This window comes from Trypanosoma cruzi, genomic scaffold (assembly GCF_000209065.1).
Source record: "Trypanosoma cruzi strain CL Brener 1047053516369 genomic scaffold, whole genome shotgun sequence".
Lineage (NCBI taxonomy): Eukaryota > Euglenozoa > Kinetoplastea > Trypanosomatida > Trypanosomatidae > Trypanosoma > Trypanosoma cruzi.
Window position 1 is genome coordinate 30,893 of NW_001849273.1, and position 19,262 is coordinate 50,154.

Sequence of the window (19,262 nt, forward strand, 5' to 3'; positions counted from 1 at the left end):
GTGTGTCTCTGTCTGCGCGGGTTCTTTTGGATTTTTTTTCTGTCTGATTTTTATTTCAGAAGAAAAAAAAAAAAAACTTTTTTTTGGTTGCTTTTGTGTTTGTGTGTGCGTGTGTCTTGTGTAGGGAGTGACGAGCCGCCTGCACGTGTGTAGAAAGGTACAATGAAGCTTAAGGTGAACTGTTCTATGGGCGGCGAGGGCAAAATTACGAAGGAGCTTGTGATACACAACCCCGCAGCGACGCTTAGTAACCTGCGCGCCGCCATTGCAATCAACTTCCGCCTACCGGTCCACGGCTTTCGCATGGTCCACGACACCGCGGATTTTGCTTGTGAGAAGGTGCTGCTTCGTGACAGTGGGATTTGCGATGGCGATTTGATAGTCGTAGACGCGAAAAGAGAAAGAGAGGAGGAAACGGGAGGTGTCTATAAGGAGCAAAAAACGGGTACAGAGGTGGGCCCCAACCAACAGCAACGCTCCGAGTCAAAACAGGCGGTTGCAGCCCCAACGGCTTTAGTGGCGAATACGGTAACGCCCGCTTCAGCTGAGTTGACTGTCCCTGAGAGAAATGCCAACGCCGCGGAAGAGCCGGATGGTTTGGGCGATGGCGGGACAGCGGCAGGTGACGACGATGAGGAGGAGGAGGAAGAAGAGGAAGACGGTCCTGCGGAGCTGTTGAGTCACCTTCTTGAAACGGTCCCGAATCTTGTGGAAATGCGACAACAGTTTCTGTCCAATCCGGCCGAAATTATGCAGCAAATTCAGGAGCGTGATCCGCGCCTTTTAGAGCTCATCACGAGCAACTATCAGGAGTTTCTCGACCTCGTGAACAATGAGGACCTCGTGGAGACCCTGCAGCGGGAGCAGGAGGAGGCTCATGCGGCTATTTTTGGCGAGGAGGAAGAACTTGACGAGGAGGTGGAGGAGGCCGTCAGCTCCCTTTTGGCGCAGTTCACGGTGAGGGGCGGCCTGTCGGAGGAGGCGGACGATGAGAGCACCGAGGCGCAGAACTACCTGGAGAGGCCACTGACGGAGGAGGAAGAGGCGAAGGTTGAGCAGTTGATGCAGCTTGGCTTCACCAGGGATCAGTGCAAAGTGGCCTTCTTCAAGGCTAAGCGAAGTTTGGAACGTGCAGCAAACCTGTTGTTTGAGGACCCTCCACAGTTGTAGTGGCGGTCTCACTTTAGTTCCATAATATTTACGTGCATAAATCTGCTTACGATGCGGTCATGTGTCATTGAGACTGCTTTTTTGTTTCACGTCATTTTCTTGCTTTTCTTCACCTTTTTTCTCGTGTTTTCCAGCCACTTTTTTGTTGTTGTTGTTTTTGCGTGTTTGTGTGTGTGCGGTGCCTCGGCTTTGATCTTCTCTCTGCCTTTTTGTCATTCCATCGACCGCGCCGGATGCGGGTGTCTGATAGTAGGGTGGGATCTTTTTCCTTGTTGTTTTTGCTGCTGATTCCTGTGTTGCCAATTTTTTTTTTCTTTTTTTTTTTTACTGTGAGGCCTGATCCGGTTAAATGGCTGGGAGAGGGGGGAGGGGAGGCACAAGCTCCACGTTTCGACGAGAAACTGTGAGTGGAAAGGAAATGAACACCGGCAAGAACAAACAGTGTTGCGGATGTACGCTTAAGGGGGGAGGAAAGGACGAGGGATAAATGACGGCAGTTGTGAGGGAGGAGTACACATGAAATGGGGACAGCACCTTTATTGACGCATTTTTTTTTTTTTTAATTTTAATTTTTTTTGTTTTGTGCCTCACCGCGCCCTCCGCTCCCTGTATCCCCGGCAGTTACGCTACGGTACACACAAGCACACACGCAATTGTGGAGGTTATAAAGAAGTATAAAATAAAAAGAAAGTATGGTGCTGCGAGCTATTTATTTTTTCTCATAACTCATTTACTTATCTTTCTTTATTGTGTGCATTCACACATGCATGTGCGTGGAGGCGTGTGCGTGTATATTCCTTTTTTTTTTTTTTTTTTTTTTTTGCGGTACGTAAGAAAAAAAAAAAAAAAGGGGGAGAAGGGATAACAAAAGGATTAGACAATTGACTTGGATGAGGAAAAGGAGGGAGTAGGAGCATTTTTAGCAACAGAATATATGTCGAGTGTCGTTCAAACTATTGCTGCCAGCGTTGGGGGGCGTTTCCTCCTTCTCGGATGCGCAGATGGTCTCAGGGCGTATGATGTCCATTCATTGGGGATCGTGAAAAAAATAATTCCAAGTGCGGGCGAGACGCCAGCAACTCGCGGTTGTCGTGCGGTGGGTGGCCCCGTACGTGTGGTTGCTGTTCTTGGTGAAACCCCGCTGATTGCATTTGTGCTTGAGGGTGGTGTGACGTCCGAGTTGGTTTCCGAAGGGGAATTGGAGGGAGCAGCAGTGAGTGGCAGGTCGACCTCGTCTGTAGCATCGACCTCGCGTGTTCTTTGCCTGTACGATGCGTCCAAGGGTCAGAGAATGGCGGAGTTGCACTTTGAGACTGAAGTAGTAGGAATTCAGATGAACACGAGGCGCCTGGTCGTTGCTCTGGTGGAGTGCATCCACGTCTTTGACCTTTTAACTCTGGAACGCCTTGCGGAGTTGCGCACGGCATCCCCGCCAAACCCAAATGGTCTTCTTGTGCTCTCAGAACTGACAACCAACGTCCATGGCGAAGCTGTCAGCTATTTGGCATTCCCGCAGTCGGACCAGGGGTATGGGGATGTGTGGGTGGCCCAAATCACTGAGAAGCCGATGGATCGTGAGGGAGAATGGACGGATGTGGTGAACGCCTCTGGCGGGAAGCGATGCGGTTTTGTTGAGCGCGTTTCTATTGTAAAGGCACATCATCGTGCGGTGGTATGTATGGCAATGACGCGGGACGGCACGAGACTTGCCACAGCCTCGGAGCGAGGTACAACAGTAAAAGTTTTTGAGCCTTCTTCTGCCCGGCTGTTGTGCCATTTTCGCCGCGGTGTGAAAGCTGCACGGATGCTTTCTCTCTCATTTGACACATCGTGTGCTTCGTCGGGACTGCGGCTTGCCGCTCTGAGTAACCGGGGTACGCTGCATGTTTTTCGATGTTCCTCCACAGGCGGTAGTGAATTAGTAGTCCATGAGTCATTGCTACCATACACTGGCTCGGAAATGCGGAGCTTTGCTCAGGTGACGGTGGGTAAGGCGTCCACTGCGTCGTGTGCGTCACCGAGTCTTGGTTTGAATTGCACAATGGGACACGAATTGCAGTGCTGCTTCTTCTCCCAGGATGGACAATTTGTGTATGTCGTGCTCCCGGCGCCGTGTGTCATGGAGGAGAATACGGCTCGCATACAGGATGCAGCAGGCAGTGGCGTTTCTTTGCTGAGCGAACTGAAGGCAGATGTTGGCGCCCGTTGGATGCTGCAGAAGTACGCCATCCACATGCACGGGTGTGAACTCGTGAACTCGCACGTGCTGAACTGATTGGGTGCGAAAATGACGTTTGGCCGCAAGGATGCAAAGAGAAGGCCGAGTTGCAAAGGAGACGGAGGAACAAAAAGACAGAATAAAAGGATGAAATGCATGAAATAAAGTATCCGCCTTGGGCGTCTTCCTCCTGTAGTTTTGCGGTTGCTTCTGTTTTTAGTCTTTTTTTCTTTTTTTCTTTTTTTTTTGTGCGTTTTTTTTCTATAAGTAAATATATATTTGTGTTTATGTCCCAACTGTCGATTTGGACTTTTACGGATCAATCTACGCTTTTTGGTTGTTTTTGCGTCTGTGTGTGTGTGTGTGTGTGTTTGTATTTACTTTTTTTTTTTCTTCTGCTATGGAGGGAAGGGGCCGCCCAGCGTTGAATTTTGCACCACCGCCTCTCTCTCTTTCTCTCCCTTCTATGGCTTTACTCGGCTTTGAGGGCGGGGAACGGCCGCGTCTTCCCTGCAGCTTTTGTGAGGCGACGTGGAGTTGTTTTTTCGTTTTTTCTTTACCTTCGTTTCTTTGAGTTTTGTTGTGCATGCAGGTGAGCTTTTTTTTTTTTTTTTTTTTTTGCACGTGACATCAGGTGCAAGGCGCTTTGAGCGGAACACATATACCCGATGAGAAGATGAAGAACAGAGTTCGGACCGGTGCTCTTGCTTCGTTCTGGCCAGAGGAAAAACCACCAAGTGACTGCAGCAGCGGTGGGTGTGGGGATGGCGGTGAACGCGCGGCCCTTGACGAGATGCCGGGGAGGGGCGTCGGAGCACACGCGCCCGACCCTGTGGATACCTCCATCAAATGGACAGAAATGACGCCGGAGGTGTTCAGCCCTGTGGACTGGGCGTCGGAGGAGCGACTCGGATTCCCTCCAAGTTCTAATTTGGAGGTACGAGCCGCAGAGATGGATGCAGAGCCTCTGCTTCGGCTAGCAGCGCAGCGCTGTGAGAAGCACTGGCAAAGTTATTCACGAGGTTTGCCGTTGCTGGCTGCTGCGAACGCCAAGGTGGAAGAGTTCATGCGGCGGGCTATGTGGCACCATGGCATCCCACAGCACCTGCGCGGTGTGTTGTGGCTAACGATATCTGGTGTTGCGGCGAAGATGGATGAGAATCAGGGTTTCTGTCGAGCACTTTTGAAGCGTCATGGATACATGCGTGGCGAGTATGCCGAAGCCATTGAAAAGGATCTTCACCGCACTTTTCCCGAGCATCGATATTTTGCGGACGGTGGGTTGGGGATTCGAAAGGCGCGGAATGTTCTGCATGCTCTGTGCTGGCGCAATCCACTTTTGAACTATTGCCAGTCGTTCAACTATCTTGTTGCTTTTATTCTGTTGGTGGTTGACGATGAGGAAAGCACCTTCTGGCTTATGTGTCACCTACTAGAAAACTTACTGCCCAACGACTTGTACTCGGAATCGCTGATAGGGACAAAGGTGGATCAACTCGTACTTCAGGCTCTTCTCCAACAGCGCCTCCCGCGTCTTGCACAACACTTTTCGGAGGTGCACTTTGAGGTTGAGACGCTCGTGTCGGCGTGGGTCATGGCGCTGTTCATTAATGTCGTTCCTGTGCAGACGCTCTTGCGTGTGTGGGATTGTCTTCTTGCCGGCTGGAGCCACTCTTCTGAGCATTCGTGCGTGCCGCTGGAGGTGGTTTTGGCGGTGTTGAAGTTGCATCAAAATGAACTACTACGTTGCAACGATGCGGGGGATGTTCTCATGTGCTTGGACCACGCCACAAAACGTTTATTTGACGCTGAGAAACTTGTCCGGCTCATAAGGGAGATGCGGCTTTCGCCGTCGAACGTGCGGCAGATGCGTAGAAGTGCAAGGCCGACGGTGGCGGAGGAGCAATATAAGCGCGAGAAGCGTCGACAGGAGCTGCTTGAGAGGAATCGTTTAGGATATGAAAAGAAAAATGGCGGAATAATTCAAATGCGGAGGAGTGAGGAGAAAGAAAAGGACGATGTGGTGGTGACAGTGGAGGACCCGCAACCGATTTCCGAAGCGGGCGTTTCTGGGCAACACCGAGAATTTGTTCCAGCGCCGCCGGTTGAGTCACGCCAAAAGGAGTACCGTGAACGCTTTGCCGGAACGGTTTTTGTTGAGGTGAATGCGTGGCATCAAATTCAGAAGGGCAAAAGCCGCCTTGGGAATGCGCGGGGGGAGGTGGATGAAGACTGTGAACGCCCCGCAGTGTCCGGGTGTGCTGTTGGTACCAGAAGATGGCGGCGAAGGGAGGAAAGTGTCGGGCTTGAGATGGAGAGCATTTGCACGGCAAACAGGGATCAAGAGGAGGTGGAGCATCAGTGATTGTGTGAGAGGGGATGCGGGGAATGCGAGAAGGAAATGTTTGACTTGAAGGACTTTGTCCGGGGTGCGTTTTCCAGTCCGCTGGTGCTTCTTTTATTTTTTGTTGTTCTTGTTGTTGTTTGGTTTTTGGGGGAATTGTTAATTTGGCTTCGCTGGAAAATGTTGCGTTCCATTTCTTCTGCTCCCCAAATTTCTCTCTCGCCTTCATTGAAGCCGCAGTGGCGAGAGTCAGGCGCTGGCTGAGCAAGAAGGAAAAATGGCGCGAGGGCGGCGTGAGTCATCAGCGGTGGCGGCATCATCATCTTTTAAATCGCCGCCAGGGAAGAAGGGGGGACGGAAACTGCCTGTTGTCAAGTCAACGTCCATCGCCGCGGCGCTTCGACAGGCCTCTTGCGACTCTAACGAGAGCGCTGTGATTTTGCGTGGCATGGCGGGGGTGGGCGTCAAAGGGCAGGGTGCGTGCACGGCAGATGTGCAGTCCCACCCGCAGGGCAGTCGTTTGCGTCTGCAGCAATCGGCACCACAAATCAGCTTTTGGAAAGGTATTTGTCGACCGACCTTGTTGGTGCAGGCGCTTGCTAAAATTGGAACACTGGTAGAGGCGGAGACCGCGTTGCTTTTTGCCAATTCTCGGGCGCGATACCCGTTTTCGGCGCTAACCGTGGAACGAGTGTTGACGGCAATCCAAGCTATTGTTGATGCCGCTGAGCTTTTACGGACGGTTGGAACCGATGGCAACCGTGCTGTATTTTCGAACGACGCAATGTGCCAAAGGTGGAGAGTCATACGGAAGCTGATTGAACTGGCTGAAGCTGCAGTGCCCATGAAGGTGTCTCTCCTTGCCAGTTCTACCACCGCATGCGAAAGCGTCACGGCGGGTCTGCCCCCAGTTAGCCTTTGGGCCTTGAATGGGCGTTTGAAATGTTTGCAACGTCTTTTGCAGCTGCGTGAGTGTCACTTACGCATTATCTCTACGCTCCGCCTGTGCAAAACGAGAAATGAGGTGTCTGCCGCTCTCTTTGGTCCCTCCATGATTGAGGCTGCCACCATAGAGCCGATGCCTGGCGTGGCCTATTGGCATCAAGGGGAGCAATGTGTGATTAAGGGTTTAATGGCAGAGGTGAATGACATAACTCCCTGCAGTGAATCATGGGGTCCTTCGTCCATCACGCCGGCTTCGTGTTGCCGGTGGGTCTTATGTCCTTCACAAGCATTCCCGTTTTGAGACCCTGGCGTGTTTATTGAGAGTTGCAGAGTTTATTGGTCTACCTCCCTTTTTGCGCTCCATCCGCATTGCCGGTGGAAGATCGCGTGTATTTCAACCACAGCCATCCAAAATGAAATCAGTGGATGATGGCTCGCTGCATATTTACAAGGAATCCCTGCCGCTTCTTTTCCCGTCATCGGACGACTTGGACCCGCGACACTTTGAGGCTCCGGCTTCCAACCATGCGCAGCTTGTGCAGGAAGAACTTGTTAAATTGGCGGGTCAGCACTGCTGCTTTGGTGCATTGGTGGGCGAAGCAGACCAAGTGGTGGCTTTGCTCCATGAAAGCGCGGCGTGTCTACAACGGCGAAAGATGGCGTCGTGTGACGAGAGGACGGTGGCGATAAAGGTTGAACGGGAAGAGGACGACGGCGGCGACAGACCCCTGCAGCGGGGGGTGATGGATGCATCAGGCGACGATCCGCTCCGTGCCTACGCCGAATTGCTTCTGCAGGCTGCGAAGGAGGAAAACAGTAAACAGAACCGGGTGCGTTGGCTTTGCGGTAACCGTTGGAGCCCTACGATGTCTTACTACGCATTGGTAATTGCCGCGGCGCTAACCCACAAAACCAATGATGTAATGGAGGCAGAGGAAGACAGGGAGGCAGGGCGCAGAGTTGATTTTGTGGCGTCGTATTATGTAGCCGCCGTTTTAGAACTCACACGTTTTTAGTGGCACCCCCTAACCTACAAGAGCGTCCCTTTTCCCTATTTCATTTAATGTCAATAACCTTTTCGGCGTCACTCTTTCATGTGTCTTAGAAGCCGTTTGGCCCTCCCCTGCTTACTTTTTGTTGTTATTCTTGTTTGGTTTGGTTTTGCCCTTCTGCATAGTTGTGGGGAAATAGTTCTCCGTGGGCGAATTGGTGTTGAGTGGTGGCGACAGATATAAGGAGGAAGGAAGGGTGGGCAGAAGTAGGGGAGGTGCTAAGTGATCACCATGTTACGCATCACTTCGGCGTGCCGTGGTGGATACATGATGTACCACCGCAAGTCCATGGGGACGATGAAGTACAGTAAATGGAAGGGTGCACATGGCGGTGTGAGCCATTTCTACGGACGAACCCCGATGGTCGAGGAAGTGAAACGCAATGAACCAATTACTTTGATTGACCGTCGAATCATGCACTACGTGCACCGTTCGCGCCTCCGTCACTTTCAACTATTTCGTTCATATCAGCAAAAGTCAAACGCGACGGAGTGCAAATTGCGTGAGGGCGAGATGCTTCGTCGCCGCTGGCACAGAAAGCTACAGAAGTCATTTATTGCTTTTATGCAGTTCAAGACAATGAAGGTGCTCGAGGATCAGGCCAAGTTGGTGAACACATACGGTCAGGCGGCTGTGAACGCGGCGTTGGGCGATTCCTGGGACGCCGTTTCGGACAAGGAAAAGGACCGCAAGTATGTGACAATTAGGCGTCAGGTGAAGGCATTACCAGTTGTTAGCGTTTTGCCCAAACATGTAGCAACCATGAAGCAGATCCACAATGATCGCTTCAATTATCGCTGGAGGGTGAACTAAGGGGGGCACCTGCAATAACTGATTGCCTGGTATTTATTGCTTCCCTTTGTGGTTGGTGCTTGCGGCTGTGCTCCAGGGAGTGGATTATACATGTGCGTATGCATTTTTCTCCCACGCCCCGCTTCCACACTGAGATCAACGGACTGCAACACCCTTTTTCTCAAGAATGCGGCGTTTCTTTTTGTTGCTGTTGTTGTTTTTCTTTTTTGTCTTTTTGCGTTTGGTGGCGCAGTGGTGGGGATGCGGGTTTCGTCTTTTTGTCCCGGCGTGGTGGGATGGCGGGCCACCAGCTAGACACAGAAATTGCCCTGTCGATGCGTTTTATTCAGCAAAATGGAGTGGAGGAGGGTATATTTTCTGTATACTTGCGTAAACGCCTTTCAATTTCTTTTTTTTTTTTTTTTTGGAAAACAAAACAACAAAAAAATGCCTTGTTCTTCTCTTTGAATGACGGGTGAAGCATTTAGGGGAATAAACTAAAAGGTCTCTGATTGGCAATCTGGCTCCCATGCATAAAGACAGCTCATCGTCGTTCTCCGCAGAGGAGGTCGTTGCGCCTGGAAAATCCCCTCAGTACATGCAGCTGCCCTCGCCAGTGTACTTTGTGCGGTGGGTGGACGAGCGCCACGCAATTATTGGCGCTGGTGGAGGCGGTAGGCGTTTTGGGATGGCGAATCTTCTCGCGATTATTTCAGTAGACTCTACGCAAGGGCCGTGCGGTACTTCTTCCAGTGGGAAGCAGCAACAACGGACACCGAAGAAGGAGCCACTGCCTCCCACAATTCCCTGGAATTTTGTCGCGGCCATTGACATGGAGGGGAACATCCCATGGTGTGCTTCCACCTTTTTGATTTGTACGGACACGACACAAGTTGCTCGTGGCGTGGTGGGGTACATTGCGGTGAGTCACATCACATGCTTCACACTCGTTGAGGTGTATGAATGCTGCAAGGCAAACACACTCGCAATGCGAAGACTCGCATGCATCGAGGTCCCAGCAGATGCAAAGAACCCTGACAAGAAGCCCATTGCTCTGGTACAGGGCGCCTTAGTTGTTGCACACGACGAAGGCGGTGTGTATGTCTACGGATTACACTCCCTTGTGCAACGCGCGCATTCGACCGAGGAAGAAAAAACAGTACGAAGAAAAGTAGAGAAGGAGGCGGAGGCGGAGGCTCAGAACGTGAGTCCCTCTTCATCTGCCAGCGGTGAAGCACAAGATGCCGTCTTCGAGACACCGCGAATATTACAGGAGGCAGAACCCCTTGCTGTCTGGCCGCTACCGGCGCGTCTGAACGATCTTCATGCTAACCGATTCTTTGTGCCTAAAAGAAAACCGGGAATAGAAAGGTCGAGGAAGCGACATCACTCGAATCACATGCTCATTGTAGCTCTAGTTCAGGACAAGACACTTCGAATTGCCACAATGAAGCTTCCTCGGAGACATAAAACGATTTACAAGGAGGAGAATGGAGATATAAAAGAGGGGAAAGTTACCACTTGTCTTGTAGACGCGTGTATGTTTACCGGGAAGGACTGTCGCATTCCCTTCTCGCTCATGAAATCTTCTATGCGACTGGTGCAAGTATTTGGGGTGGAAGATGCGGCTCCATCCAAGGCAGAGCTGATTTGGTTAAAAGCACGCCGTCTGCACCGGGAAACGGGTGTCCGAGGCGCCATGCCCATAGCGAGTTTTATTGTTGTGGTCTATGATGTGTTGGGAAATCAGTCGTACATGTTGACGGCTCGAGTGTCAAGCACGGCCAGTACTCGCAATGAAGTTTCCTTTTCAAAGGATTTTGAGCCGGAGAGCAATGCCGGAAAGAAACCCTCCAATCGGCTTGCACTCCAGGTGTGCTTTGCCCCTCAGCCTTCACCTCTGGTAAAGGAAGGCATTACTTCAATTAGCGCATGCCATTACCGCAGGCCTTGCCATGAATGTGACGCCGTCAGTGGCGAAGGGGTTGGCACCGTCGTTCCTTCCTACTGGCTGGCCGGAACTGTGGAGGGCACTCTCGCTTTGATTGTCCACGCCGGTGATGGCAAATTTCAGACCGCGTTGATTCGACCGTCCAAAAACAAGAGAGAAGCTAGACAATTTCCGGCTTTACACCGGGAGCCCATTTCTTGCGTGGCCGTTTCCCAAATAAACGATGTTTTAACGACGGATATTGCGCAGAACGTTGTTGTGTCGACGCTACCGTTTTGTGAAGAGCCGCAATTTGCTTCATCACTGTGCGAAAAGAAAAAAAGCGTCACTTCTCGTGTGCCATGTCGCGAGGGCAGGATGAATTTTTCCGTCGATGACGACAAGGCTGTTACCTGTGCAGGAAGCGACGCAATAACTGCGGTGGCGGATCCCACGTTGTTTGCTGGCGACGGGAAGGAAATATTTGTACGGCCGAAGTGTGTGGCTCTTTCACTTTTTCCACCAAAACAGGGGTCCACATCGTCGCTGTTGCCCTTCCTTGCTTTGGCCGCTTCGTTTGGCGTTCGGCTGTTGGTGGCTGTGGTGATTGTACCGTCCATTGCCATGCTGATAGCGTACTGGTTTTCGTAGGGGGCTCTGGGACATTGCGCCTGAACCGGGGCACAGGTTGTTTTTAGGGCCTCACGGCAAAATGCTAACTGCAGTGTCATGAGCGGTTATTTTCTAAGAAGGGCTTGACTGCAGTTGAAGAAGCACCACCACGGCCGTCCTGTTTGAGCAATAACTAAGGGATGAGCTTCCCAATGCTGTTGTGTGTCGCAACAATTTCTCTATTTATTTATATTCTCTTCTTTTTCTTTTTATTGCCCTTTGTTTTGTTTTGTTTTGTTTTGTTTTTTGTCTTTTTTGTTGTTGTTTTTGTTGGTATAGTTTCTCTGCAGCCATACTATTGCATCAGACTAATTGTGGATTGAAACGAGCCGAAAAAAAAAAAAATAAATAACAATAAAAAATAAAATAAATAAGTCTTTTAACGATGGAATACCGCATCAATGAACTTGGCCGTTTCCGGATTCTTCTTGGTGGCCTTGCTGCTTCGCTCTGCATGTCGGTGATTTACGGCTTTAATCTTCTCAGCAATCATATTCAGAATGAGTTTGACCTCAACGCGAACGACTTGACGACCATAACAACCGTTGGCATTGTTGTTGGGCTGGTGACGTTCCCCGGAGGCATACTGCTGGACTACGCGGGGCCGAAGTGGGTACTCGCCATCTCCACCGTTACTTGTTCACTGGGCGCTCTTCTCTTTGGGCTTACATTTCAAGGAGTCATCGCCGCCTCTGTGTTGCGTTTTTCGGTCTTCTGTGCGTTTTTGAACTTTGGGTGCTTCTGGTTTGACACTGGATCACTGATGGCGGTGCTCGGGAGCTTTCCGCTGACGAGGGGTCCTGTGGTGGCGCTGATGAAGACATATGGCGGTATCGGCTCCTCTGTGCTTGCTGTGCTTAACTACAGCTTCTTTTATGAGAAGTATGCGGCCTACATGTACTTCTTGGCAATTACTGTGGTGCTTCTTGGTGGCTTTTCGATAGTTTTTGTTCAATTCCCACCGTATCACATTGTCGATCGCGAGAAGAAAACATTGCCGCTTGAAATCCAGGAGCGACGAAAGCTTATTGAGCCTTATTACCTGCAACAGCGTCCACCGATACAGCGATTTATTGTTGGCTGCATCGTCGTTATTTCCCTTATCATATACCTGGTGACGCAGTCACTATGCTTGGCCTACGTGAGCGGCATCTCTAAAAATACCCGCATCGGCATCACCATTGGGGCGATTATTCTCTTATTCTCGTTGTCGGTGATTGTAGCGCCCTTTCGGTTTCTTGGTGGCATGTCAAAACCGCCGAACGAGGAACTTCCGCCGCTGCCGGATGAATTGGCAGAACCGGTGCAGCTATCGTCGAAAGAAGCAGCGGATAGGGCTGTGAAGGAGACGCATGTTCCGAGCGACATTGACCCGCAGTATCAGGGTACTTTCTGGGAGGACCTGAAGACACCGGACCTGTGGATGATGTGGTGGAACACTTTCGTCACTTGGAGCTGTGCACTTGTCATTTCCTTCAACAGTGCCCAGATATACCGTGCATTAAACGATAATGAATACGACACCGCCACAAATTCGATGTACTCGGCTATCATTGGTATCGGGAACGCCCTGGGTCGTTTGGCGGTGGGGATCATAGAGTTTTTGATCCTCCGACGATCTCCAGAGCGTCGTCCTGCAATCACATGTCTCTACCCGGTTGCCTCGTGCAGTTTGTTTCTGAGCGTGTTTTTCTTATTGGTTTTGCCCTTGCGATCCAAGGCCGTCATTCTTGGTTTCTTGCTTGGCGGGATTGGCAACGGTGCAGGCTGGGCGAGCACGGCTTTGGTGATGCGCTCCGTCTACTCGAAGGACATCGGCAAACACTACAATTTCATGTATGTTGGTGCATTTTTTGGTATTATTGTACTTAACCGTTTTGCATACGGAGAGCAATTAACGCGGGCTACAAAGAAGGGCCCTCACTACCCCAATTGCGGTGGCAAGGCATGTATCCAGAATGGATTCATTGTATTCCTGTGCGTACTTGCAACCGCCATTGTTGCTAGCACGCTTGTGCACGTCCGATACACACGCTTTATTAAAAATACGCGTGCCGCTTGCGGAGAGAGGAACCCTGAGCCCATTGTTTCTAATGCTGAGAAACACCCGGAGGGAAGCTCCGCCACTGCAAATAACTAGGATCAAGGGTACACTTTAGCCTGCATACGTTAACCACCGCAGACGTATTTACTTTCTCTTTACCCTTTACATCTTTTTTTTTTTTTTTTTTTGATTTTTTCTTTGATGTTTAGGAATATTCATTTTCAAAAAACGTTAAAACGCATTGTTTTTTCCTTTATATATATATATATATATATATATTATGCTTGAGAATTGAGCGATCTATCTTGAGTTGGCATGCCGAGAAAAAAATGAAAATATTTCTCTTCCAAATTGTCCAATGACATTTTTGTTGTAAAGCTTTGGTTTTGCACGGTAACTAGATTTATAATCGGGCTTGTGTATTGCTCGTTGTTAACGAGAGGTCAACAACTTTCTGATGCGGAGTGGGTCGCCGGCAGAATGGCTTTTAAATTCTTTGTTCGCCTAACTGGTCGCAGGGCGTTTTTTTAAGCGAGCGTGGGGAAGAATGTGCGTCCAGATGGGGCCGAATAAAGGTGTGATCGGATTCCATATAACCATTGTTTTTTTTTTGTGTCTGTGTTTTGTTTTTCATCTTCTAGTGGAGCGCGTTGGAAGTTGGCGGGCGCAGAATTGTTTCTTCTTTCCGCTCATCCCATGCTGCCCTCCACGAGGGGGAGTTTTGTGGCTGCGTGAACCGAAAGACCGCCAGTTTCTATTGGTGACTTTAAGACACGCCTGGTGGCTGTACATTGAGTTATGTGAACCGCTTGGTCCCTCTGATGTGTGAGTGTTGAGCAGTTCTCATTCGGTTTAGGGTGCCGGGCACACTGAGCCCCACCGCGATCCTTTTCTTTTATGTTCTGCTTTTCTTTCTGATTGTGGGAAGAAGGGGCGGGGCCTCAGAGAGGGGGGCATTTTCTCTGAATTTTGTTTACCGCAGAGCCAGCAACGGAATGAATTTGACTTTTTTGCAGCAGTAATTGATTGCTTTCACCTCGGGTGCTGGAGGACGCTGATAACCGTGCTGGACTGCGGGTGCACACCCGCAACCGTGTTTCTGGCCGGTCTGCGAAGGACGGCGGCTGCGGCCCCATGGAGCTTCCTTGCGACAATGTTCGACAGCTAGAACATTTGACCGTTACCAATAACAGGGTGGAATTGGCACCGTTGGTGGAAACTAGTTGGCGCACCGGGCGACGGTGCTGTGGGCACAATTGTCGCCGGGGAAGGACGGCACACGACCATCTTTTCTGAGGGCCACAGCATTGTTTGGCGCACCCATAGCCGTCGGGTTGCGTTGCGGGAGGAGAAGGAGGATTGCCTGCTCCGGCGAAGAGTGGACCTGTGCACTTTTACTCCCTGAAGCGGATCCGACGGCGGATGAATCCAACGGCACGCGACTGTGTTGACGATTTGTGGAAGGACACTGTTACGGTCCGTCACCTCGACGAGCGATGGGAACGAATTGAATTTGAGGATCTCCGCACAGCATGCGCTGCTTGTGAAAAGGGCGGGTATTATTTGTAGAGCCATGGAAGTGCCCGTCGCAGGATGGGCCGGCGGTGCCTTTTGCGGCGGTGCTGGACAAGCCGTCAGTGCGGGGATGGCGGTTCATCGCATGGCCAAAGGCAAGCAACGCCCATGAGGACGCCGGGGTCATGGTTGCTCTGCCATTTCACAGTATCTTAGCGCATTATGGGACGAAGCCGCCGCTTTACTGGACTTGGTTGCGCCTTTTTACAGGCGGCTCTTTTGGCGGATATGCACGGACGAGTTTCCGCTGTCGAGTAAGATTCGTGGATCTTGTGAAATTGACTCGCCCCCACACGGGTCATGAGTGTTGTCCGGAAGTTCCCCGCACCACCGCGAGGGTCTTGGCGGAAGACCCCGAGATAGTAAGACCGCAGTCTGTGGTGCCGCGCGTGGTAAGGGCTCCTGTTTGGATTAGCAGTATCCGGACCAGCGGGCGGCGGAAGAGCGTGGTTCGGCGGGGCCAATGTGCGGCCAAGAAGTGGCGCCAACAGGAGAACAGGAGGTCCTTGCCAAGAGGTGTGAATCTATTGGCTTATCGTTCAGCCGCGCGACGAAGAGTGTCGCCTTGAGGTACGATGCGAATACGAGGATTGAGGGAGGCCGCGTGTCTTTGAAAGCATGCAGTTGGGGGCTTAGAGGGCACAATCTTCCGTAGGATGCAGCGCCCGCGCCGGCAACCGGCAACCGAAGCCAAATTCCTGTGCATCCGAAACCTCTTTGGTGGGCCTGTGAGTATTCGCTTGAGGCTCCACAGTGAATTGCAGTATGAGTATCAATTATTTCCTCATTTTTCGCATTGAGGGTGCTACAGAAGCGTTTTGCGTGCGGTCTTCTTTGCTAAGCAACTCGCCTTTTGTGATCTCTGGTCTACAACAACATACCCGCAGTCTCGAATGGTAACACCTCATGCTTCATTCATTTTGTGGGACTGGGCTTTTGTGTTCCTTTTTATTTTTCTTGCAAAAGATGTGTCTTCCTTTTCTTGTTTTATCCTGCACCGCTGAGGCAGGGGGATTGTCCCAGGGAAACGAGCACAGCTGGGGAAGAGGGGTGAAATAACTTGCGGCCAATGGTTTTCTCTCTCCCTCTCTCTCTCTTGCAAAAAATCACGCGTGTGTATTCTGGAGCTGAATTGACGAGTGCTTTTTTCCTACCTCCGTGTCAGTGAGACCTCTCTGTCACGAAAAAATGTTCCGTTTAAAATGAGGGACTAAGAGCTGCGGTATTTGGTGTTTATCCGTGCCTTCCACAGTGTCATTGCCCTCAGAGAGACGGCTCCCCCACTACACTGATCACCTACCCTCATTTTTTTTTCCTTGTCGCTTGCAGCAGTGCAGTTTGAGGGGCGGCGCCGCAATTATGTATAGCATGCATTGCCATGGCGTTTTTCGCTCCATAGGATGCCTGCAAGAGCTACAATTGGCAAGCTCAGTGCCTCCCGCAGCCTTACTTCCTTTGCTACTTTCTGCACCCCTTGGCTACTGCAGCCAAATCATTCCCATTTATTCCCACACATGTCAAACAAATTCATTTGGACAAATAACAAAAAGGGGAAAAATCGCGTTTGCGTAATCAAAATGAAAACACACACTGAGTATATTTTTGCCCCAAATCTTTCTCTGGTGTAGTAAAGGCCAAAGCGTCCTGCAAACTACAACTTCCACGAATAAAAAGTAGAATTCACAGGAGAGGAAACCACGCAATAAGGTAAAAAGCCATGGTACAATTGATAGATGATCTGTTCCGCATGCGGATGCTGATGGCCGGCATTTATCTCGGGCTCGGCATTTCGTCCATGTACGGTTTCAGCATCTTCACGGATCATCTGCGGAACAAGTACGGGTATTCGCAAAGCGAAATCACGACAATCAGCACGGTCGGGATTTGCGTGGGCTACTGCGGGTTCCATGCCGGAGTGCTGTTTGACTACGTGGGTCCCACAGTCTTGCTTCCGCTTGGGGGTCTCTTTGGATGCCTGGGCTTTGTTCTGTTTGGGATGACATTTGACGGTACAATTACCACATCGAGCGTGGCGCTCTTTGCTCTTTACCAGGGAATTACCTGCCTTGGCCTTCCGATGATGGATGTTTCTTCTGTCATGTCGCTGATGCTGCAGTTCCCCTTGGAGCGCGGCTATGTGGTACTGATCATGAAGACGTTTAATGGGCTTGGAACCGCAGTGCTGATGGCGTATTTCAACGGCTGGTTCAAGGCGGCCGACGCTGATCGAGCCGAGAACAACAACTACTCCGGCTACGCGTACTTTACTGGGGTGATGATTCTGCTGTGCTCCCTTTTAGGCGCGTGCTTCATACGGTTGCCGACGTACTTTCCGTGCTCGTGGACAAAAAAGCGTCTGAGCAGTGAGGAGGCCGCGGAGCGGGAAAAAACGCTTGACCTGTACATGAGCCAGCATGCCCCCACGCGGCGTCTGCGGATCGGGTTTGCAATTGTCGTTGTTACGCTGATCTTTTCCACCACACAGTCGATCACCACGGCGTACGTGAATACTTCCCGCGCGGGCTACTTGGCGATCTCGATCGTAGCGGTACTGTTGATGGCATCTTTTTCCGTAATTGCGATGCCGTTCCAGTTTTTGGGCCGCTACACGCCCGTGCATCCCACGCATATGGAGGGCATCGGGAAGGCGACCACGGAGCTGGAGCATGAGCGGAAGGGCGAAACCGCATCTGAGGGTGCTATGGCTGACGGCAACAACCTTGGCGCGGATGGGGTGGCCGCGCCAGCGCCGCAGTACAGTGGTTCCTTCTGGTCCCACCTGCTCACCGTTGACTTGTGGGCGGTGTGGCTCGCTTGCTTCGGCATGTGGGGTACCGGCCTGGTGATGCAGATGAACGCTGCTCAGATCTATCGCAGCAAGAACAACGGCAGGTTTGACACCCGAACGCTGACGCTGTACGTCGCCATCATGTCTGTGGGCAGCGCTGTTGGACGCATGGCCATGGGGTGTCTCGATATGAAGTTGTCCGCGTTACAGCGTGAGGGCAAGACAAGGACACTGACGACCATTGCGCTTCCCATTGGTCCCCTGCTGTTGGTGGTGGCGCACTTCTTCTTTGCCGTGCTACCGGGGAGTGTGCTGCTGCTGCCGTTTTTGCTTGGAGCCATGGGCAACGGCGTTGGCTGGGGTGTGGGCGTGATCGCTTTACGGATTATGTACTCTGAGGACATTGGCAAGCATTACAACTTTTGTTTCACGTCCGGTGCCGTTGCGTCTATTGCGCTGAACCGCTTCATGTTCGGAGAGATGTACGATGCGGAGGCGCGCAGGCGCGGTGAGTTCCCCTCATGCAACCACCCCAGGTGTGTGCGAAACCAGATGTTTATCTTGCTGCTCGTGAACGTGGTCGCCACACTCGCCGCCGCGTTTGTACACTGGCGGTTTTCGCGCTTCACTCGGGCAAGGCTGGATGAGCGGGAGAAACCGGACTCTCTCCAAGACGGGAAGGATATGATCGGAATGGGGTCTGGTGACCAGGCTACTGAGGAGGATCATCTGCAGTCATAGTGGCGATTCTGGCCGCTGTCCGTGGACGGTGCCGCCCGCCCTCCCCTCATTGTATTTAATTATATATATAAGCTTTTTTAAAATGCCTATTGGTACCTGTGTGTGTGCGTGCGCTGGTGTGTATGGGCTTCTGTGGTCAGGGATTCTTGCCCCTTACCACCGCTGCCACTGCCATCAGTGCGACGGCCGCGCCGTACCGTCGGTGGAGACGCTTCGTAAGGAATAAAGGTAGTGTGGTTGAAAAATAAAAACTTATTTAAAAGAAATATTGTAGAATTATGTAAGCCTTTTTTGTGTGTGTTGTTTGCTTTGGTAGGGACGGGGACGCTGTATACTGATGCCTGAATCGAATGTCTTGGCCGTAGGACATGCGATTGTTGCACACGAGGCCGTTGCGATAATTTACTCACCCGCTGTTACGCTAATTATAAGTGTCAGTGCGCCGTGAGGAGAAGTTTAACGTTCTTTTGTTTTCTCTTGCTTGGACGTTCTCTTCTCCCACCATTCGGACGCTGACGAGGCCGGCGTGGAGGAGGGGGCGGCTCATTTCGTCGCCAGAAGCTTGTGGAGGGAGTGTGCGGCCAGATGGTACCGAATGGATTAGTGAGCATCTTGCATATAAACACTGTGTTTTTTTGTTCTGTTGATTGCTTCTTTTTTTCTTTTTTTTTTATCTTTTAGTGGAGTACTTTGTAAATTGGCGGGTGCGTTTCTCCTTTATTATTACTATTATTATTATTTTAATTCCTTTTGCCTTACCCCCTGCTGCCTTCTGCGATGGGGAGTTTTGTGGCTGCGGGACCCTTTTTTTTATGAAATGTCACTCGGTGACTTGACAGCAAGTCTGATTATCTAAAATTGCTTCTTGATCCATTTTTTGTTTTTTGTTTGTTTGTTTGTTTTTTACTACCTTATGATCGTTGTATAAAACGTTGCTCTGAAGTGGAGTTATTGTGGACGCTAAAACAAGTTTTACTCTTTTATTTTGCTC

At 50.9% G+C, this 19,262-nt stretch overlaps 7 protein-coding genes and 1 pseudogene across 7 annotated transcripts, besides 22 other annotated features; all 8 read left to right on the forward strand.

Annotated features, from left to right (window-relative positions):
* Positions 1-6,656: part of a sequence feature (heterozygous, Esmeraldo-like haplotype) that runs on past the window's edge.
* Positions 163-1,170, forward strand: Tc00.1047053509669.90 (hypothetical protein, conserved; the record flags this gene model as incomplete). Its single annotated transcript, XM_811025.1, has 1 exon — positions 163-1,170. The coding sequence occupies one exon, from the start codon at positions 163-165 to the stop codon at positions 1,168-1,170; it is 1,008 nt and encodes a 335-aa protein (XP_816118.1).
* Positions 1,474-1,496: a microsatellite.
* Positions 1,717-1,747: a sequence feature (AT_rich).
* Positions 1,969-1,992: a microsatellite.
* On the forward strand, positions 2,105-3,445 carry Tc00.1047053509669.100 (hypothetical protein, conserved; the record flags this gene model as incomplete). Its single annotated transcript, XM_811026.1, has 1 exon — positions 2,105-3,445. The coding sequence occupies one exon, from the start codon at positions 2,105-2,107 to the stop codon at positions 3,443-3,445; it is 1,341 nt and encodes a 446-aa protein (XP_816119.1).
* Positions 3,611-3,636: a microsatellite.
* Positions 3,739-3,763: a microsatellite.
* Positions 3,987-4,008: a microsatellite.
* Positions 4,065-5,753, forward strand: Tc00.1047053509669.110 (GTPase activator protein, putative; the record flags this gene model as incomplete). The annotated part of the gene is made up of 1 exon (XM_811027.1): positions 4,065-5,753. The coding sequence occupies one exon, from the start codon at positions 4,065-4,067 to the stop codon at positions 5,751-5,753; it is 1,689 nt and encodes a 562-aa protein (XP_816120.1).
* On the forward strand, positions 6,010-7,695 carry Tc00.1047053509669.120 (annotated as a pseudogene).
* Positions 6,657-6,754: a sequence feature (haploid, non-Esmeraldo-like haplotype).
* Positions 6,755-7,430: a sequence feature (heterozygous, non-Esmeraldo-like haplotype).
* Positions 7,431-7,546: a sequence feature (areas merged during assembly that could not be assigned to a particular haplotype. This can correspond to areas where the two haplotypes were merged or to regions with more than two copies in the genome that were merged during assembly.).
* Positions 7,547-14,375: a sequence feature (heterozygous, Esmeraldo-like haplotype).
* On the forward strand, positions 7,961-8,542 carry Tc00.1047053509669.140 (hypothetical protein, conserved; the record flags this gene model as incomplete). The annotated part of the gene is made up of 1 exon (XM_811028.1): positions 7,961-8,542. One exon carries the CDS (start codon positions 7,961-7,963, stop codon positions 8,540-8,542), a length of 582 nt encoding a protein of 193 aa, XP_816121.1.
* On the forward strand, positions 9,051-11,102 carry Tc00.1047053509669.150 (hypothetical protein, conserved; the record flags this gene model as incomplete). Its single annotated transcript, XM_811029.1, has 1 exon — positions 9,051-11,102. The coding sequence occupies one exon, from the start codon at positions 9,051-9,053 to the stop codon at positions 11,100-11,102; it is 2,052 nt and encodes a 683-aa protein (XP_816122.1).
* Positions 11,342-11,369: a microsatellite.
* Positions 11,456-11,497: a sequence feature (A-rich).
* On the forward strand, positions 11,509-13,263 carry Tc00.1047053509669.160 (hypothetical protein, conserved; the record flags this gene model as incomplete). Its single annotated transcript, XM_811030.1, has 1 exon — positions 11,509-13,263. The coding sequence occupies one exon, from the start codon at positions 11,509-11,511 to the stop codon at positions 13,261-13,263; it is 1,755 nt and encodes a 584-aa protein (XP_816123.1).
* Positions 13,337-13,367: a microsatellite.
* Positions 13,422-13,446: a microsatellite.
* Positions 14,376-15,164: a sequence feature (areas merged during assembly that could not be assigned to a particular haplotype. This can correspond to areas where the two haplotypes were merged or to regions with more than two copies in the genome that were merged during assembly.).
* Positions 15,165-15,348: a sequence feature (areas merged during assembly that could not be assigned to a particular haplotype. This can correspond to areas where the two haplotypes were merged or to regions with more than two copies in the genome that were merged during assembly.).
* Positions 15,349-15,630: a sequence feature (haploid, Esmeraldo-like haplotype).
* Positions 15,631-19,262: a sequence feature (heterozygous, Esmeraldo-like haplotype).
* On the forward strand, positions 16,460-18,271 carry Tc00.1047053509669.170 (hypothetical protein, conserved; the record flags this gene model as incomplete). The annotated part of the gene is made up of 1 exon (XM_811031.1): positions 16,460-18,271. One exon carries the CDS (start codon positions 16,460-16,462, stop codon positions 18,269-18,271), a length of 1,812 nt encoding a protein of 603 aa, XP_816124.1.
* Positions 18,902-18,950: a sequence feature (T-rich).
* Positions 18,989-19,011: a microsatellite.
* Positions 19,148-19,173: a microsatellite.